We start from the raw sequence: 20,531 nt of genomic DNA on the forward strand, positions 1-20,531 counted from the left end.
AACATTTGGCATGTAGGAAGAAGTCCAATGCATCCAAGAAAAGTAACACTCAATTACATTTTTGAGAGGATGTGGACTTCAATTTTAAGCAACTAAAACTATTTAATGAAGGTTGTGGACATGCCTAAAAGAAACTGAAGTGAGACAACCTCAATCCCTTTCTGAGAAGGTTATGCGCGTTATAACGAAGTTAGACTGTTTTCTCTAATTATTTACATGACCACAAGAGAGCAGGAATCACAAAAACACAGAAAGGGTCATTGGTCAACTACTAATGCTGCACTTGTTTGATGGTAAGGATAGCCCAATTAGAAGTATTCCATGAAGTTTCCATCTTTCTGTTAATGTTAGAAGCTTAAAGGGGCAGTCACATCATTTTCATTGTTTTCTTCAACACTTCTTCTAAGTAGGAATACGCATATACTTAATAATTAATTGAAACACAAAAACGCTGCTAAAAAACATCTATTAGGGCAGAAACATTAGCAGTCAGATGATCAAACTGACTTTCAATCAAGTCAAACTGATTCTGAAGAGAAAACACAAAGAACTCTTAAAAAGATTCCCGACATTGTATGTTATGTATATCTGTACATTTGACACTTTATGGTGCATTTTTCACCTTAACATATTTTAAATCAGTACATTTTACACTTTATTGTGCATTTTGTACTTCATGTATATTTCTTTTTTGCCTTATTTTACTAGATATTTCTACTTATTTATTATTCTGCCAAGGAACGTGGTGAAGTAATGTGATGATCGGTGTCGGTTTGTCTGTCTGTCTTTTTGTTAGCAACATTACTCAAAATCGGACCAACAGATTTGGATGACATTTTCAGGGAAGGTCAGAAATGACACAAGGATGAAGTGATGAGATTTTGGCAGTGATGCAGCTTCTAGTCTGGATCCATGGATTTGTTAAAGATTTCTGTATCATTGCCAGATAGCGTTAGCCTAATCGCGGTAGACCCATGTTCTGAAGGCACAAGGGTCTAGAGCCGCTCGACAGGGAGGGAGGCGGGCTAAAAGGTTGTCTTTCAAATCCCTCTGCAGCAATTGGGTAGGTATACAACCAATCAGCGCAACAAATAGGCTGACGTAGTTCCTAGAGCACCGGCGGATTGTGGCTAAGTCCCATTAGCTTCCCAACCAGCGGAGCCAACTGGTATATTAACCCTTTACGCTTCAGTGTGTCGTAGGTGTACCGCCGGCAGTACACCTACTAATTTGCATAGGAATTTCAAGAATGTCCGACGGCTGCAAACCCGATTATACAAACACTATACGCCGATGGAAAGCTTAGATTCTCATGAATCTGCCGGTATAAACCACTTTCAGATGTGATTACCACAGCGGGTAATATAAACACATTTGTCCGACAAAAACAAATATTCATCCATCTGTTCTCTATACACGGCTTTAACGCACACAGCGCGACTCACATTTCCGGGTTCATTATTACAAAGAAAAAAAGATTCCACAAAAAACGGCCATAATCCAACCTTTTACATCCAGACAACACAAGTCAGTAAACTATTTTGTCCAAAACATGTCCTGAAGTCGGTATAAAATCCACGAATCGGTCGTTTTCAAGGAAATGCACCTCGCGATGTGCGTCCAATATTCCCCGTATTTTTCGTCATTTTTTTAATTTAAAAATAGAATATTAGCGATTTTTTGTTTTGGAATTGACTGAAGCTTAAAGGGTTAAGGATTTGCCATATCCCGTCAGCATAAGTCCAAATACGTCTTTCTTCTCAGTGAAACACTTCAGTGCCGTCCTTTGTTTATCTTTCAAGTTGAATTTTAGCTTCAAATCTTTAAGGGCTGTGGCCAAAGCCGAGTCGAAAGATAACGGTTTATTGTGCGCCGGTTGTTTCTGTCAGAATCGTCGCGCCTCTGTCGTCACTTAGTTACGCCCGCCTTCTGACTCTACACTTCATGGTGATTGGTCCGGCCAGTTTTAGGAGCATCCAGCCTCGAGCCTTATGGAGGGTAACTAGACCCACCCTGGCAGAGAATTAAATTCGTTGCCGTGGGTTGTCTAGCGCGGCTAGGCTAAGATAGCGTCACACCGTCACTGTAACCATGACAAGTGAACACTACGTCAGCTGCCTGCTGATGATCACATGATTGTGATTCTTGTTCAAATCAACCACTGTGGACCACAAATTATTTAAAGATTTCATCTGTCGAAAATGATACGGCAACTGAGCAGCCTTGGAGTACTGCGCTCTCTGAGTGCTTTTCTTGTGTGTATTGTGTTGGTTTTCACTTTACTCTTGCTACTTCAACAACAGAATTTTCCCTTAATTATAAATAAAGTATTTCTATTCAATTCTATTGCAAATATCCAGAATATCTGGTTCAACTCTGTGCATACACGTAGCCATTATCAAAATAATTTCATTTAAATGATATACTTGTTTGGTGCATTTAACCAGTCTGATCATCTGACTGCTCTTTTCCCAGATCATATTCGGGTTAAAATACACCAAAAGACTGTAAAAGACAGAAAAAAAGCGCAGATATTTGACAATGTACAACATTGTCAACAAAATACCGAGCGGCCAAAGCAGTGTGTCTGTGTGATAGGAGGTGATGTGTGCAGAGAGAGAAGGCAAAACGTTTGGATGTCAGGCCTTTGATTAGCTGCAGCTCAGAATCATGAGATGTTTCTGTCATTAGGAGACATGGAGCTCCTGCTGAGAGCAATATCAAAGAGCTGCTGCAGATCTGCCAGCGACCTGCTGCGACAACATGTCTGTCAGGGATCACGTAGAGGGAGGAAGGTAAGGAGGGGAGATGGATGGATGGCTGAGGGGAGGAGGAAGAAGAGAGGATCTGAGTCTGTTTGGAAGGAATAAAAGAGCAGGACGGGTTGGAAAAACCACTCACTGTCCTCCAAACAGCTGCATCCCCAGCAGGGCAAATACCACGATGAAGAGGAAGAGGAGGAAGAGCAAGCTGATGATGGACTTCATGGAGTTGAGGAGGGAAACCACCAGGTTCCTCAGCGAGTTCCAGTATCTGGGAGGTAAAACAAGCAGAGGAATGACGGTTTTAGTCACACTGGGACATAAAATAACTTGCTACATTCAGACAAAAGGAACAAAAGAATAATTCCGGTGAAAGGACTGAGATAGAAACAACCAAAAGAGAGCAGGAAAGAATAGAACAAACAGAAATAAGAGCCGTAGGTGGCATCAAACAAATCGATGCGTCAGGAGATACAGCTGCCAGTTCCAGTGAATCGCAGGATTATGGTGAATGTCATGAAACAAAACACCAACAGGAGTGCTTGTTCAGAGAGAAAAAGAATTAAGAATGAAGGGAAAAGTTTTAGCATTTGGCTGGTTCTGAGCAGAACACGTTGGATGTTCTGTCAAAGTGAAGATGATGCCAACAAATGGACCACAAGAAGAACTCCAGACTTTCTGTGCTTTAAGGGGTGACAGTAGCAAAGTACAAAAATATGTAGGCATTAGTTTTGGGCGTTATTAGGCTAACTTTTTAATGTGTAATTATTCAAGTGCTTTGACAGACTACAGGACTTCTGCATTTCTTCTTGGCTTTGTTTTCAGTGTTTTTGGTCAGATTTTAGCCAATCATCCTTTCAACAAGATCAAGTAAGAAAGTAAACTTTTTTTTTTTAAATCCACAGCGTACAAAGGATATGGGGATACAATGGGTAAAACAGAGGACTTTTATTCTGAAAAGCAGGGCTTGAATCCCATTAGAAGCTACAGGTGAATGCTGACTTCTACTTTTGTGAGTTCGAAGTGTGAAAAATCTAATTTGTCTTTTGCAGATTTTTTGCCTACTGCAGCTCTAAGGGATCCATCCATCCATCCATTCTCTATACACCGCTTTATCCTCACTAGGGTCGCGGGGGGTGCTGGAGCCTATCCCAGCTGACTCGGGTGAAGGCAGGGGACACCCTGGACAGGTCACCAGTCTGTCGCAGGGCTACATATACAGACAAACAATCACACTCACATTCACACCTACGGGCAATTTAGAGTGATCAATTAACCTCAGCATATTTTTGGACTGTGGGAGGAAGCCGGAGTGCCCGGAGAAAACCCACACATGCACAGGGAGAACATGCAAACTCCATGCAGAAAGATCCCAGGCCGGGATTTGAACCGGGGATCTTCTTGCTGCAAGGCGAAAGAGCTAACCACTACAGCACTGTGCAGCAGCTCTAAGGGATGACAGCTGCAAAATAAGTATTGTACTAAATATTTAGGCTTTACTTTTTGTTTCCAGAAATGAACAGTTTTGTTCTGTCTTCACCCTAACAGTAAGAGCTACATTTGAGCTTCCGTCTAACTATAAGTGGAGATACCTTAAGCTGCAATCGAATAAAAACTACACAAAAATGGTGGAAAACTGGCAGCAAAGGTGCCAGAAAATGAGTTTTAAAATGCTGCAATATGTAAAAACTGAAGAAAAAAAACAGTAAATAAATGTAAAACAGTGATATAGTGTAAGTTTTTCCACATTGGAAACTAAGTTTTCTCAGCGATTCACTCACTTGGTGACTTTGAAAATCCTCAGCAGCCTCAAAGCTCTCAACACGCTGATACCAAAAGACGCTCCTGGTTTGATCATGTCCCAGATCACCTCAAAAATACTCCCGACGATCACCTGGAGACGACAGCAGAGAGGAACGTAGCATATCTTTGTTATATCAAGCCGTTTAAAACACTTTAAAACACTTCAGATCTTCAAACTTACCCCAAAGTCGAAGCAGTTGAAGGAGGAGTGGAAGTAGTTTCTGGCTCCGAGTCCGTACATCTTCAGCGTCATCTCAGTCAGAAACAAACCCAGAAACACAAACTCTGCCGTGTCTGGTTGCAAGAAGAGAAACTTGTTATTTATGGTGTGAATAATAAAGTATTTCAGGCGTGTATTTGTGTGTTTTTCTTACAGAGAGCCCTGGTGAGCCACTCGGGTTGGTTGTAGTGGACGATGGCGACACACAGAGTGTTGAGTCCCACCAGACACAGAACGATCCAGTAGAAGCTCTGAGCTTTCACCATGCGGCGGATGAAGAAGCGAATCCTCTTCTCTTTGCGGCGGAAGTAAGACGAGCTGTCCAGCTTACCGCTCTTCACGCTGGCCCGACCGAACGGGGAGCCGGGAGGAGCTGAAAACGAAGAGGTGAGAAAAGGAAGAGCGGTTAATCATCTGTCAGGTTCACAGTTTTCACGGTGAATCAGTCGGTAGTTTCCTCACGATGAGCTGGATTCTCACTCATCAACACGAAAAGCTCTAAAGCAAACAGTCTTCACTATGCTTTCAAATTACACCGGATTTTCTGCATTCTATTGCAATCACAAGTGGGTAAAATCCACATATGTGCACATGTAAACACAAATTACACACTTTGTTTCTTAAGTCAGTAAAAAAATCTAAATGTAAAGACATCAAGTTATGGTAGTGTCTGCATGTGACTCCTCTCAGCTGATTTTTGATCATTATTTTTCTTTTTTAATCATCATTTTTATTTTATCTTATAAAATCATTCTCTTTCAGCAGAGTTTCTGCAGAAATCAGTCAAATGTAAAGCTTTTTAATGCCATTTTAATGCTGTACTGTAAAAAGTATAATGCCATGACGGTGAACTCAACAAATTACATGGGTTCGTTTTTTTGTAAAAGATGATTTCTATATGAAAACTGTTTCACTATTTCTGAATCCAGAAACCACCCCTGATCCCCCACGGGCTGCAGTCTTTCTCTGAAATCCACGTTTTTGAGCCATTTTTGCTGGAATTTGTATTTCCCTATTTCCCAGCTCTCCTCCACCTGGTCCAGCCTGCCGGCCACTTTAAAAACATGCAGTTTTTGGCAACTGTACTCAACCGGGGAGAACAATAATCGCAATGCTTCAGCATGTTTACACAGATGTACATATCTGATGAAACACAGTCTATAATTATATTTTATTATTGTCAAATATTTTCCTTGAAAACTGCAGAAAGAATTTTTATGGCCACTGAGAATCTAATTTAATGATTTTTAAGGCCATTTAAGGCCTTAATTTTCGCAAAATCAACTTAATGACTATTAATGCTTTTTAATGCCCTGCAGAAACCCTGCTTCTGATAACGTTTTTGTGCTGCTCAGTTTGACTTTTTGCGTTACAGAAATCAACACTTCTGTCCCGTGTTCGCTCTAACAGTGAGATATTCATCCTGCTGCAGACTATTTTTATGTCAGTTTTCCTGAGTTACATCAACATTGCACAACAAAATGTTCAAAGAAAATAGCTGTAGTGTCCAGATTTAGAGCTACTTTTGTGCTGCTATCCAATTATAGAACTTTTAGCTGAACTGGGGAAAAAAACATGACAAGCTGAAAGCAAGAGTGGAGAAACAGAGAACTGCAACATCCAAAAACTTTAAAAAGCTGTGCAAATATCAGCAAATACCTGCAAAATGATGAGCTCTTTAGCAGATTTAAATATAGTACAACTCTGACTTTATGGTCACACATTTAAAAAAATGAATTACTATTACTAATACAGATTTTCAATATCCATTGTATGAAAAAACTGTTTTCTTGTGTAAATTAACACCCCTTTTCTGTGATTTTACCGGATGTTATGTGTAGTTTAACAAACAAGCAAAGGCAGTTTTTAATTATTTAAACTTAAAATATATGCATACATATATATAAATTTGTTCAATCCTGAACACATATTTTTCTTTAAAATAACGGCTAATATCTGTAAAATGACAACATTTTTTCTGATTTAAATGTAGTGATAGAAGAAGAAAATGTGTAGTTTTATGTTCAAATGTCGTAGAACCCAGTGAAAATAGATAGAACTTATTTCACAAACGATGTTTAATAGCGAATGACAGAAGAAAGAAACATGCTGTCTTGAGTTTTAAGAATCTGCAAATACTATACAAACCTCTGATTTACCATGATAATGTGGTCGACACTGGTTTATTCTTCAGCGAGTTTCAAAATCTACGGTTTCTGCAGGATTTATTTTGAAAATCTGCTAGATGTGTCCTATCGGTTAATTTTTAATAACTTTTTTGCATTTATGCTCATTTTAAGATGACAAAATTCAACAAAACCTGAAAAAAAAACCTCAATAAGAAGGAGGAATTTTGAGGAAAAAACAATATTTGTGATAGAAGCTACAGATCTAGTTCAGTTTGATTTATTTAAAGGGTTTGTCTGAAGGATTTTCAAAATAAAACACTATTTATTTTATCTCCTAATGAAATATTCAGCCTGTCAAAAATATTCTAAAAGGAAAAATATCAACCTGTTTCCTTTAAAAGCTTAGTGTTGCCTTTGTTAACAGTCTGCACTGCTTGAGGAACTAGCAAGATGATTTTAACTCTATCAAAAAAAGAGTGCAGGAAGTTTGTGTGACTTGTGTGAGATATTATGGATATTTACAAAACAATATGTCCAGATTATTAAATAATCTATGCAAGACATCAGTTTAGACTAAGTTCCTAAAGCAAATTACTCCTCTGGATGTCAGAAGCAGCAAAACCAGAGTAAATCTTTCTGAAATTACTGTAATATAAGTCTGGTTTTAAGGTTTTTTTCATCTAAATTACAGTTTCCATCAGTTTATAAGCGTAAAAACTGTTTGTAGGCAAGCTGACAACAGTATTTACTCAGGGGACGCACAAAAACAAAAATAAAAGCATAAAATCACCTCCGTGAAATTTACCTGCAGCTGCTCATTAAAAAATACGCAGCAAAAACTGCACAAGTTATGCGTGAAACGAGTGAGATGAAAGATGGAGTTTGACATAATTTCCCTCGGCATTTATGGAAAACAGTCATTAGATAAGAAAAAAAGTAGCATTTTTTAAATTGAAGGCAACAAAATGGTTTCAATTACGGCGCTGATGCTTATTTCCAGCCAACAGACGAACGATTACATGTTGTCTTTGTGAGGAAGTCCATTAATATTAAAAAGTATAATTCTAATGTGCTGCGGGTGATTCTCCTTCTAATTTAACAGTCTAATTAGGAAAGTTAATTAAAGCCCCTCAAGGTGATGTAGTTCTGCAGCCCGGAGAAGCTTCAGGATCCACAGAATGTACATTCTAAAGACCTTTAGCTTCGTGTTTCATAGCGCTGACATGCTGATCTGATAAACGGAGGTTACGTTCATCCTAGAAGACAGGCTCCACGGAGGCTTTTATTGTTAAAGGTCAGCGGCTTGGGGGGGTCAGAGGTGAGCTGCTGCTGCTGGATAAGAAGATGGAAGATTTACCAACAGAGGAGATGTCAGCGAACGGATCTTCTCCTTCTTCGGCGCCGATCAGGTCGTTTTTGCCCTTTTTCACTTTGCCTCGCTTCAGGACTGCAAAGAGAAGAACAGAGGAGAAGAAAAGGGTCACGTGTGCATCCTTAAAAACCATCTGCAGATGTAAACCGTGTGTTTTTTTTATTTAAATTTCAGTGGAACCTCGCTGGCAGGATGAGTGGAACAGAGGGAGAGGAGCTAACTGGAAACTATGAATAGCAGGCATCAATCACGTTTTCCATTTGGAGATTTTCTGCCTTCCTGCTGGAAGTCGGCCTTGGACTGAAAAACTGCCGGCGAGACGTGAATGTGATCGTCATGTTGTGGGAGATCTACAATCCTTCACATCGGCTAGAGAGGGACAAGGCTGGGACTAATGAATACAGCTTAAAAAATGAAGGACGCTCCACATTTATTGCTTTATTATCAAATCTATTTCGATAACTGACTTCTACACCTGAATTTATTTGGAAAAAAACATAAAAATCTCAACCTGTTTCCAACAACAACAAAAAAATAGTCAAATTGAGTGCCACAGTAAATGTGTCTTGATTTGTTTTTAATGACTTTCCTGCATTTTTACGCATTTTAAGATGATAAAAATGTAACGAAACCTGACAAATTACTTGACAAGAAACAGATATTTGCAGTGAACCTTGTGGGGGAAAAAAAAAAAAAAAAAAATTCGCGAAGAAAACTACAGATCTGTTACCGTTTTTCAGAATTTTTTCAAAATAAAATCTAGCAATAACCATTTTTTTCTTTTTTTTAATCTCTTAATAAAATATTCAGCCAGTCAGACTTATCACAAAATAAAAATATCAACCTGTTTGCAAATTAAATACCAATAATGTCTCGGTTTGAGTACACAATAATTAAATGTGTCTCAGTTCATTTGTAAGAAGTTTTGAGCATTTTTACTCATTTTAAGATGATAAAATTCAACAAAACCTGACAAATTACTTAATAAGAAATACATATTTACAATGAAACATGAAGAAAAAACATATTGGTGAAGAAAGCTAAAAATCTTGTATTGTTTGATTACTTTGAAGGGTTCTTCTGGAGTGTTTGCCACTAAAATTAAATGTATCCAGCATTTTTATTCATTAAAGGTGATAAAATTTCATTCACATAACTTGGAAAGTGACTTGATAAGACACAGATATTTGTCGTGAAGCCTGAGGGAATAAACAATATTTGTCAAGAAAGCTACAGATCTAGTACTGTTTCAGTTATTTAAGGGGTTCCTCTGAAGGATTTTCAAAACAAAATACCATTTTTTAATCTCTTAATGAAATATTCAGCTAGTCAGACAGACTATAAAAGTAAAAATATCCACCTGTTTCCAATTTTTAAAAAAACAATAATGTGTGTGTTTGTTTGTTTGGCACTAGAATTAAAAGTGTTTTGGTTAATTTTTAATACATTTCCTGCATTTTAACTCATTTTTAAGACGATAAAATTCAACAAAATCTGAAAAATGACTCAATAAGATGCAAATATTTGCAGTGAAGTCTGGAAAATAACAATATTTGGACAATATTTGAGAAAGAAACTACAGATCTTGTACCGTTTCATTTATTTTATTTTAAGTGTTCTTTAGAAGGATTTTTTTCAAAATGAAATATAGCAAATACCTTCAGTTCGGTCATTTCTTATTGTTGTTGTTGTTTTTTAATCTCTTTATAAAATATTCAGCCTGTCAGACATATTTAAAAAGTAAAAATATCAACTTGCTCCATATTAAAAAAAAACAATAATGTCTATGTTTGGGTGTCCAGCACCAGAATTAAATGTGTCTTGGTTCATTTGGAATAACTTTTCTGCATTTTTACAAATTTTAGGATGACAAAACTTAGCAAAACCTGAAAAACCCCTCAGTAGGAAAGAGGTATTTGCACTGAAGCCTGTGGAAAAAACTATATTTGTGAAGAAAGCTACAGATTTGGTACCGTTTCATTTATTTAAAGAGTTCTTCTGAAGGATTTTCAAAATAAATGTATTTTTTTTTAATCTCCTAATGAAATATTCAGTCAGTCAGGCTTACTATAAAAGAAAAAAATATCAATTTATTCAAATTAAAAATACAACATTTTATAGGTTTGAATGTCTAGGGCTAGAATTAAATGTGTCTCGGTTACATTTTTAATATTATTTTTTCTGCATTTTTACTCGTTTTAAGATGATAAAATTCAACAAAGCCTGAGAAACGACTGGATAAGAAGAAGGTATCTGCAGTGAAGCCTGAGGAAAAATGTATTAGGAATAATATTTGTGGAGGAAGCTACAGATCTGGTACCGTTTGATTCATTTAAAGGGTTCTTTTGAAGGATTTAAATAATAAAATACAGCAATTACCTTCAATTCGGCCATTTATTTTTTATCTCTTAATGAAATATTCAGTCTGTCAGAAACACTCTCCTCAATTTATTATCATGCAAAGACAAATCATTTTGGAATAACAGGCAGCTTGGATTGACACTACTCGTACCTGTCACTCATCTGTAAAAGGCCAAATTCATATTTTCTGCTCCAACAGCATCAGAGCTTGAACGTTTTAATCCTCGTTTGCAACTAGCTGAGAAAATCATCCCATTGGAGGAATCCTCAGCGTGCATGTGTGTGTTCTAGTGATTTTACTCGAACAAATCCAATCATAGTGCTGCTGTAAATCCCACTAATTAACCCCTCGCCTTCACACCGGGTCTAATGGCGGAAATAGTGGCAGGAGAGGCAGAAACAAAGAGTCAGCTGCTGAGAGGAAACATCAGGAAAATCAGCTGATTTTCTCATTTTGACGTTGAGTGAATGAATGAAGACCCACCTGACACACATTTTAGGTTTGATATGCTCTATTGTAGCAGTAAGTCTATTAAAAGTAAGATTTATGAAGATTTAAAGAACAGTATCTTGTCCAACTAGAATTTACGGCATGCATGTTGCCCTGATTCATATATTACATGTCTTACACTTATCTCATTAGGTTGTTTGGCCAATTTAAACATATTCAGTAGGAAAAGAGTTTGTGCGGACATGTATAAAAACTGATTTTTCTTTTAAGAAATTGCTTGACAGAACTCCACAACAATCTGATTTATAGATGAAACTAAATTAACTAAATTAACTATTAAAATAACTAAAGACAGGAAACAGATTAACCCTTAAAAATTCGGGACCGAGTATACTCGGTTCACGCTTGCTCGTACACACAGCCGAAACCGAACATTCTCGGCTCAACACGTGTGACTTGTTTATGATTGCTTATTAACATAAAATATGCACACACACGCATGTTTGGTAAGATATAAACATTGGCCCCAAATTTGCTTATTTCAAACGATAAAGCCGTTATAACGAAGCCGCAATTACGAAGCTCTTATCGGGGCCGCATACCGGCCGAAATTCAATATGGCGAACGTCTACGACAATGCAACCTCGCAAGACTTGATCGATATTTTATGGATTAGGTGGTTTTAGTATATGTTTTAGTAGATGTACTGCTCCAGAAACATGGCCTTGTAAGGGTTAAAGTCACTGAGCTCAGCGATCCGTCTGATTTAAAGACAAAAGTTGATTTTTTTTTGAAGGAATAAACTGAGATTGAAGATTCAGTTTTGAAAAATAATAATACTTGTGATTTTTATGTTTTGGAAGGATTGAACATGTAATATAGAAAGGCTGTTTTCAGAGCGGATGTCTTGTGAAATCCGTCTTTTTAAACGTAAAGTTTTTGGTTTTCAGTTTCTTTTTTTGCCACATTTTTCCTCACTGTGCGTCTCTATGGAAACAGATCCGCCATGAAGGATTTATTTTAAACCTTAGGCTTTTAAACCTGCATGGTTTTGTGTAAACTGTGTCAGATGCTTGTAGGTTGTTTCAAAAGTGGATTTTGAAAATGGAAACAGAAAGATATTAAAAGCGAAGAAAGCCGGAAGTCTGCTATCAATGAGCCAAACTAGTCACACTGGCTTCAATGCATCTAAAGCTCATTAATTAACAGTTCATATCTGCGCTTTCTTGTCTTGTTTTATCTGCTCAGAAACTAAACTGTAAAGCTGACAAGTTGCAGCATTTGATGCCAGACTGTTTCTGGCTGGAGCATCTAGTTCCTGGAGTCCTGTCATCACCGCACGGCTGCCAGACATCTTGTTGGTTTTTGAAATCTATTTCAACACTTGTCTAAGAAAAGGAATTATTTGGATGTGAGGAGTCAGAACAGCGTGTCCAGAGGTAACAGGGAGGAAGATCACACTCATGATGATGGATTTGGGTGATTAACACTACTGTTCAAAGGTTTGGGGTCACCCAGGCAACTTTACGTTTTCCATGAAAAGTCCCACTTTTATTCATGTGCTAACATAACTGCAACAAAGGTTTTCAGGTTTCAGGTTGCCATCTACAGAAGTTCTCTGACGACTCTGCCATCGTCGGCCTCATCACGGACGGAGATGAGGAGGAGTACAGAGAACTTAACCGGGACTTTGTGGACTGGTGCCTGCTGAACAACCTCCAGATCAATGCAGTGAAAACCAAGGAACTGGTGGTGGACTTTAGCAGGAACAGACACACTTCTCCTACACCAGTGAACATCCAGGGAACGAACAGTGAGATTGTGGACTCCTACAGGTACCTGGGTGTTCACTTAAACAAGAAACTGGACTGGACTACTAACACCAACGCACTCTACAAGAAAGGTCAGAGCAGACTCCACCTGCTCAGAAAACTGAGGTCCTTTGGGGTGCAGGGAGCACTTCTGAAGACCTTCTATGATTCTGAGGTGGCATCAGCCATCATGTGTGGAGTGGTCTGCTGGAGCAGCAGCAGCACGGCTGCAGACAGGGGGAGACGAAACAAACTGGTAAAGAAAGCCAGTTCTGTCCTGGGCTGCCCCCTTGATCCTGTGGAGGTGGTGGGAGAGAGGAGGATGATGACAAAGCTGTTGTCTATCATGGAGGACACCTCCCACCCCCTGCAGGAAACAGTAAGATCACTGTGCAGCTCCTTTAGTGGCAGACTGCTTCACCCGCAGAGTCTAAAGGAGAGATACCACAGGTCCTTCCTTCCTGCTGCAGTCAGACTTTACAATCAAGCCTGCTCCCAGTAGTTTCTGTTCACCCACTTACAAACTGTGCAATAGAAAATGTAAATGATGACGCTGTGCAATTTCAAGAAGTCTTGCTGTAAACACTGCTTCTTTTCTTTTCATTTCTTCTTCTGAAGAAAATATTCTTATTTATATACATATGCACTGTGTGCTTTGTGTGCTGCAATCTCTCTTTTATTCAATGTCCTATTTGCTGCTGTACAATGTAAATTTCCCCGCTGTGGGATTAATAAAGGTTTTATCTATCTATCTATCTATCTATCTATCTATCTAATCATCAGTTAGCCTTTCATCACCATTAGCTAACACAATGTAGCATTAGAACACAGGAGTGATGGTTGCTGGAAATGTTCCTCTGTACCCCTATGGAGATATTCCAGTAAAAATCAGCCGTTTTCAGCTAGAACAGTCATTTACACATTAAAAATGTCTGGACTAGATTTCTGATTAATTTAATGTTATTTTCACTGAAAAAAATGTGTTTCTTTCAAAAATCAGGACATTTCCAAGTGACCCTAAACTTTGGAACAGTAGTGTAGCTACGGTCATGCATGGAGGTGGCATCATCATACTGTGAGGATCCTTTGCTGTTTAACTTATCATTCATCACTGACCCTCCAGTTTTTCTTGATCACTTTGATTCATTTAATGTTATCTTCATTGACAGAAAAAAAATGCTTTTCTTTCAAAAATAAGGACATTTCTAAGTGACCCCAAGCTTTTGAATGGTAGTGTATGTGCAGCACTGTTAAGCCGCATTTCGTAATAACGGTGCATTTTGTAATAAACGTCCAAAATGTAATAACTTTGTCATTTCATTTTGTAATAAAGCTGCATTTCGTAATAAACTGACCCAACGCATTTTGTAAAAAATTTTTGCCGCATTACGTAATAAGTTATTATATTTTGAGAAAATTATTACAAAATGCACTTGCAATCTTTTGATTTTCTGGAAAAAGTAATAACATGGTGCATTATGTAATAAGGTATTATTATTGTACGTTAAACAATAAACTAATAGATGAGTGACCTTTATTGATTTGTATCTATGTTTTCTTGTAGTTATTTGGCCTAATAAAGCTGTGTATGGCAGAATACTCCAAAGATAATATATTTTCCTTAATATTTTTTCTAAGTCACTGATTTGCTGTAGAAGCGGAAATGAGGGAGAAAGGGTTTGACATCGAAATCTCGCGGGATGGTATTTTACGAGAGTTACGATGCTTCTGCCCAGAACAACCTTCAATGGAAACACGTTCAAAGCGCAAATATTCTTTGTCGAAATTTTAGAAATATCGCTTTTATTTTGCAAAAAACTGTAATGGAAACCCAGCTTGTGATAGAAGAGAAAGAGCGCAATCAAGATATATAGTGAGAGAGAGACAGAGAGTGAGTGAGAGAGAGAGAGAGAGAGACAGAGAAAGAGTGAGAGAGAGAGAGAGAGAGAGAGAGAAAGAGTGAGAGAGAGACAGACAAAGAGGAAGAGGGGTAGAGAGAGAGAGAGAGCGGGAGAGAGAGAGAGATATGCATATGGATGCGTCTTAGAGCAGCGCGTTTACAGGCGCTACAAACAAAAGTTCTTTTCGATCCATAATGCTAAAACTTATCACGAAAAAGGCACCAAAAGCATGAGTTAACTGAACTTAAGCGCTGTTGTGCAGTGAGATTTGTTTGCCATCCCAGGCTTTGGTTTCAGCTGTGCGTAGACGGCTGCGCTTTAATTCTGTTCAGTATACAAGTAGTGCATTGACTTTGCACAAAGGTGGGTAGAAAAGTCAGATATTTATAAATATTTTGAATGTACTCAAGTAAAAATAATAATAATAATAATAATTAGTATCAAGAAGTAAAAATAGAAGGCTACGTCAGAAAAATGTCTGAAATATTAAAGTAAATAGTTAAAGAAAATATTATAAAAGATTAAAAAATATAGGCTACATATTTTTGAAAGAAATAGCAAATCAGTGACTTAGAAAAAATATTAAGGAAAATATATTATCTTTGGAGTATTCTGCCATACACAGCTTTATTAGGCCAAATAACTACAAGAAAACATACATACAAATCAATAAAGGTCACTCATCTATTAGTTTATTGTTTAACGTACAATAATAATACCTTATTACATAATGCACCATGTTATTACTTTTTCCAGAAAATCAAAAGATTGCAAGTGCATTTTGTAATCATTTTCTCAAAATGTAATAACTTATTACGTAATGCGGCAAAAATTTTTACAAAATGCGTTGGGTCAGTTTATTACGAAATGCAGCTTTATTACGAAATGAAATGACAAAGTTATTACATTTTGGACGTTTATTACAAAATGCACCGTTATTACGAAATGCGGCTTAACAAGCGCTGAGGAGGTGCTTTAGAGACGATGAACTGAACCTCTGCAACAGAAACTCTGTTTTCACCTGGAAGGTTTTGTTTCCTCTTGTACCATGCACCATCCAGCGGGGATTTCTCCTCTGCAATCTCATCCTCCTCCTCCAGCAACACCTCCTCTGCAGCAGCACAGAGAAGGAAAAAACGGGACTTTCTATCAATTTGTCGTGTTTTTTTTTTTGCTTTTTTACACAACAGCTTTCACGCTGTGTCAGAGATGAGTCTAACCTGCTTTGCAGATCCACTCTAAGTATCCGGTGAGCTCCCTCTCAATCTGCTGCTGCCTGCGAAGCTTCAGAAACTCCTGCCTCTTCTCCACACGCTCACGCTCTTTGGCAAACTCCCTGTTGAGACGGAAAACGCAGAAAGCATCGATTGATTTAGCGTTTTACCACGAGCGGTTGATGGATTTAAAGCTTTTCCTTCTGTCTTGACATTTCAGTTGGATGCGGTTCCTGTCAGAGGGCTTGAAACTGATCTACGTTTACAGCAGCAAATAGAAGACACTGGATCACAGATGTAGTAAGGATGGATTAAGATGACATCTGGGCAGCTTTTGAAGGCAACAAATAGGAAAAAGGTCACTGGTACAGCTTCATTACTCTACATTATTCAAAAACGGATTTGGATGAAATTTTCAGGGACAGTCAGAAATGACACAAGGTCCACCTCATTAGATTTTGGCAGTGATGCGGCTTATAGTCTGGATCCACAGAATTTGTTCCAGATTTCTGTGTCATTGGCTGATGGTGGCACAACGTCACTGTAACCATGACAACAAGTGAACACTACTGCCTGACAATCATATTTAATAATACAAATAATTATTCTGAACCAAAATGACAAAAAATGGTATAAAAACACCCTGATTCTTATATGAGTCATTTCTGACCCACTTATAGAAGAGTGTAGGGTCCAATCACTGGAGCATGTATTAGCTGTATGTAGTGTAAGATTTCAGGATGAAAGTTGGAGGAAATTATATTGATCTCACATGAAAAATTCAGCAAAATACATTTGTACATAAGAGGACATTATGTCTGAAATCCCTGGTAAGAATAAGTTTCCAAAACTGCATATTAATATTAGTTTGTTGCAAATAATGTTTGATTCTATAATGATGCAAAAAAATCCTCAAAAACTCATCAACTGATCAGTTTACCATCAACATGTTTGTAAATAGGAAAAGCAAAAACTGCCAAAAAAAGGCAGACTTCCTACGTCAAGAGACAATATTAGAGAAAGAAAATTTGGCTTTGACATCATTTTATCCTTTTTCAGTAGATAAACTTAATGGAAAGTTTCCAAAACAAAAATACATAAAGAAATATCCAGATTTTATGCAATAATAATTTCATGCAAATTGGAGATAGTCGAGCAGAAATTGTTCTAAAAATGAAATGATTTCAGATGGAATGACCCTTTGATGATCTCAGTGCAATTTTCAAATCTGAATTCTGCCTTTAAATATCTTTTTCAGTCCACTTGTTGCATTTTTTAAATCCAAAAACTCAACACAAACAAATTCCATCATCTTCTAATAGACAATAAAGATCAAGTTTGGTTTATAATCTGCTTTAATTACATGTAAATTGAATGCTATTTATATATTTATTCTTTACGAAAACTTACCCTGAAAGGACACCGAGCACCAGGTTGAGCATAAAAAAGGATCCGATGATGATGAGAGGGATGAAGTAGAGCCAGTTCCAGGTGTTTCCCACCACATCATTGGTCTGGAAACAGAAGAAAACACACTAGAATCAGCACAAATGTAGAAATAAGTACATTTTGTGATACACAATCAGTACATTTCAGCTTTTAATTAGACTGTGGAGAGTTCAAGTGGAGCCACAGGGATGTTTCCGTGTTTTTATAATCTGCTACACTTCAACAAACTCCGTATAAATGCATTAATATCCTCATTTGACAATTATTTGTGACTGAGTGCTGTTAAATAAAGGAAAAACGAGACAAATGAAAGCTGATGCAGGAAATCAAAATACAAAATATCACCAAAACACAGCTGAGGATTGTCAGTTTATTGTCTATTTAAAATAACTCATGTAAATGTGTCCCTGTGTTATAAACTGCATGCCCGATTTGAGTTATTTTCAGTCAGAAACGTTGATGGTTTTGAATGCAGCAGCTTTAGAGGACACTGAATGAATGCCTTTCTCATTTCCGCTCCACAGCTGTGAATAGAAATCTTTTTTTTTTACTCTACAACTGACTGAACAGAATTTTTTGCCAACTTGCCTCATTAAGAAAACAATTTCAAAGAAATAAAAAACATCAAAAAATCTGTCATAACAGCGAGCTTCTAAAAGAAACAGCAGCTAATGTCACACTAATGATGAATACAAGTGAACACGAACAGTTCTGCATCGCTGCAAAGCAGAAATAAACTGTTCAACACACTTCAACTGTTCAAATTTCTACAATGTTATCCACATACTTTAGTCTATTTCTGCTAATACAGCTTCTTTTGTGGAAATGCTCGATGTATAGACACACATTTCACCATTTCATTAGAGTTAACAGTCTTTTTTAACAAACACTTTTAATAAGAAACAAGCTGTAAACTGAATTTCATGTGGCCTCATTTCACAGTAAACTAAATCAAACGCTGTCACTAACAGAAAAGTGTTGCAGCAAAAGAGGCAATAAAGTGGTTCAGGTAGTTCATATTTTCATAGAAACAGTACTGAAATCATTATGTGTAAAGTAAAACAAGCTGCTCTCAGTGGCAAACCCAGAGAGTAACGCTGCACAATATCTAAAAAGATATGACACTGGGATATTTTTGCTTTTCTGCAACTTAAAAAAAAAAAATTTTCATCAGACGACATAAAGAACTATTTGGAAATAATTTTTTTCTAGAATGTATTTGCAGAGAAGTGCATCTAAATATTCTTTTTATTAGTAGTATTATCATTATGTTGTTTATGTTATTATTATTATTAATAATAATAATAATAATAATAGTCAAAAAAATTTAAAAAATGAACAAGCCATTTGGAACCTTTCTCATATTGTGGATCACTGTCAAAGGCATCGAAAGTGTTGCTTGTTTGTTTGTTTGTTTTGCTTTGGACAACATTCAGATCTGACTTTGCATTGAGTTAAATTGTTCAACAAATTAGTTGCGTTGCTTCATGCAGTTGCAATCGTTGCAAGTTTCTGTCAACAGAATGCCCGTTTTTGCTCAACATCATCCAATCTGGAGAATATTTCCACACAGCTGGTATTTAGTTTCTTTATTTTACAAACAAATCTTCTTTTTCAGTGTTTTCTGCATTTTGCTGTGCTCATGTGGAACTTGCATGTCAACAAATTTCATGACTTTTAATTAACGTTAAAATAAAGACCGACTTCTTTTGTAGATTTCAAATTTTTGTAAAATGTAAAAACTAAAATGTAAAAGTGTCTAAAAATTTAATTTTGAGAGAGTGGAAGGTTCAAGTGAATCCACAAATACATTACGGTGGTTCTATCATGAGCTAATATTAAATATATCAATAACGTCCAAACTTAATTGAGATCTATGGAGTGAAAACCTCATACAAATGCATTTATCATGGACTCTGCATGTCAACAAACTTTATATCTTTTAGATGAAGTTAAGAAAAAAAGATTGAGTTTTCATGTCGATGAAAATGTTGGTGCAAAATGTTAAAAAAGCTTCTAAAATGTTAAAGTGTCTAATAAAGTGGGATCTTTTCCTAAATGTAAGCAAGCAGTTTTTGTGACAAAAATCACACCAGAAACCAAGGAAAACCTTAAAGTAACCACAAAAGACAAAATGCAATTCTGACAAAAACTAATTTCCCAACACGTCACAGGTAGAAAACTACATTCATTTCCAAAATAAAATGACATTCCCTTCAAAACATGTGTCAGAATGCAGCTTCTTTGGAAAAGAAATAAATTTTATGTGATAATAACCACAGCTAATGTTGTCTTTTTTTATCCTGAATAATCAAACCTGCTGATTTTAATTCAAGTCCTGGGTATTTTATGGCACTGCTGGTTCTTAAAACTGACTACAACAGGTCTAAACTTTCCTGCTTGTTACCCAAAAAGGTAAACCACGGAGTCAGCATCCTAAACGTCAGACCGACCCGCCGACTGATGAGCTCCGTGAAACACGGCGACATTTTGCCGAGTCGAAGTTATGAGTGGAGCTTTTGGGGCGGCTGAATCAGCAGGTGTACAGCAGCAGAGCGTCGGTCTGAGCCGTCAGCCGCCCACCCGCCTCCATCGCCTCCCTCTCTACGTTTCCAGCATTTCATCAGCGTCTCATCATCCCATCAGTCCATCTTCACGTCTCTGCACCTTCAGTTAAATTATCCAGCTATGAATGTTACATGAACGTCCTTTCATCTTCTCTCTCTCTGTCTCAATTCACTCCACAAGCTTTAAGTTAGAGTTGGACACTTTGGGAAGTCAACTGTTTTTTTGCCTTTTTTCCTGAAAAGATTGATGCATTCTCAAGTCAGTGCATTAAACGTAAGAAGCTGAAGCTGATCTGTTGACTTCAAATCGAAATTTATCCATTGACAGCTGGATAAAACTAATTATGTCAAAAAATGAAGAGATAAAGAAGAAAAGACAAAGTTAATCTATTAAAACAATGCAATTAGCAAATCACTAAAGCTACGATTCAGTTTGTCTCATCCTCAATGTTTTTGTTTTTTGGGGGGGGGTTTGCTGAATTTTTAGAAAT

The 20,531-nt window shown here is 37.2% G+C and overlaps 1 protein-coding gene across 10 annotated transcripts in view; it reads right to left on the reverse strand.

The window, feature by feature from the left end:
* Positions 1 to 20,531, reverse strand: part of cacna1bb (calcium channel, voltage-dependent, N type, alpha 1B subunit, b) — a 292,647-nt gene that overhangs the window by 118,267 nt on the left and 153,849 nt on the right. For all 10 annotated transcript variants that reach the window (XM_051938169.1, XM_051938175.1, XM_051938177.1 and 7 more), the window contains exons 7-14: positions 17,435 to 17,538; positions 16,031 to 16,146; positions 15,832 to 15,921; positions 8,272 to 8,361; positions 4,940 to 5,158; positions 4,747 to 4,859; positions 4,544 to 4,656; positions 2,902 to 3,033 (exon numbers count right to left, since the gene is read on the reverse strand). In XM_051938169.1, coding sequence (XP_051794129.1) covers positions 2,902 to 3,033; positions 4,544 to 4,656; positions 4,747 to 4,859; positions 4,940 to 5,158; positions 8,272 to 8,361; positions 15,832 to 15,921; positions 16,031 to 16,146; positions 17,435 to 17,538 — 977 coding nt within the window. The remainder of the gene's footprint in view (positions 1 to 2,901; positions 3,034 to 4,543; positions 4,657 to 4,746; positions 4,860 to 4,939; positions 5,159 to 8,271; positions 8,362 to 15,831; positions 15,922 to 16,030; positions 16,147 to 17,434; positions 17,539 to 20,531) is intronic.

The sequence above is a fragment of the Acanthochromis polyacanthus genome, chromosome 18, assembly GCF_021347895.1.
Source record: "Acanthochromis polyacanthus isolate Apoly-LR-REF ecotype Palm Island chromosome 18, KAUST_Apoly_ChrSc, whole genome shotgun sequence".
Classification (NCBI taxonomy): domain Eukaryota; kingdom Metazoa; phylum Chordata; class Actinopteri; family Pomacentridae; genus Acanthochromis; species Acanthochromis polyacanthus.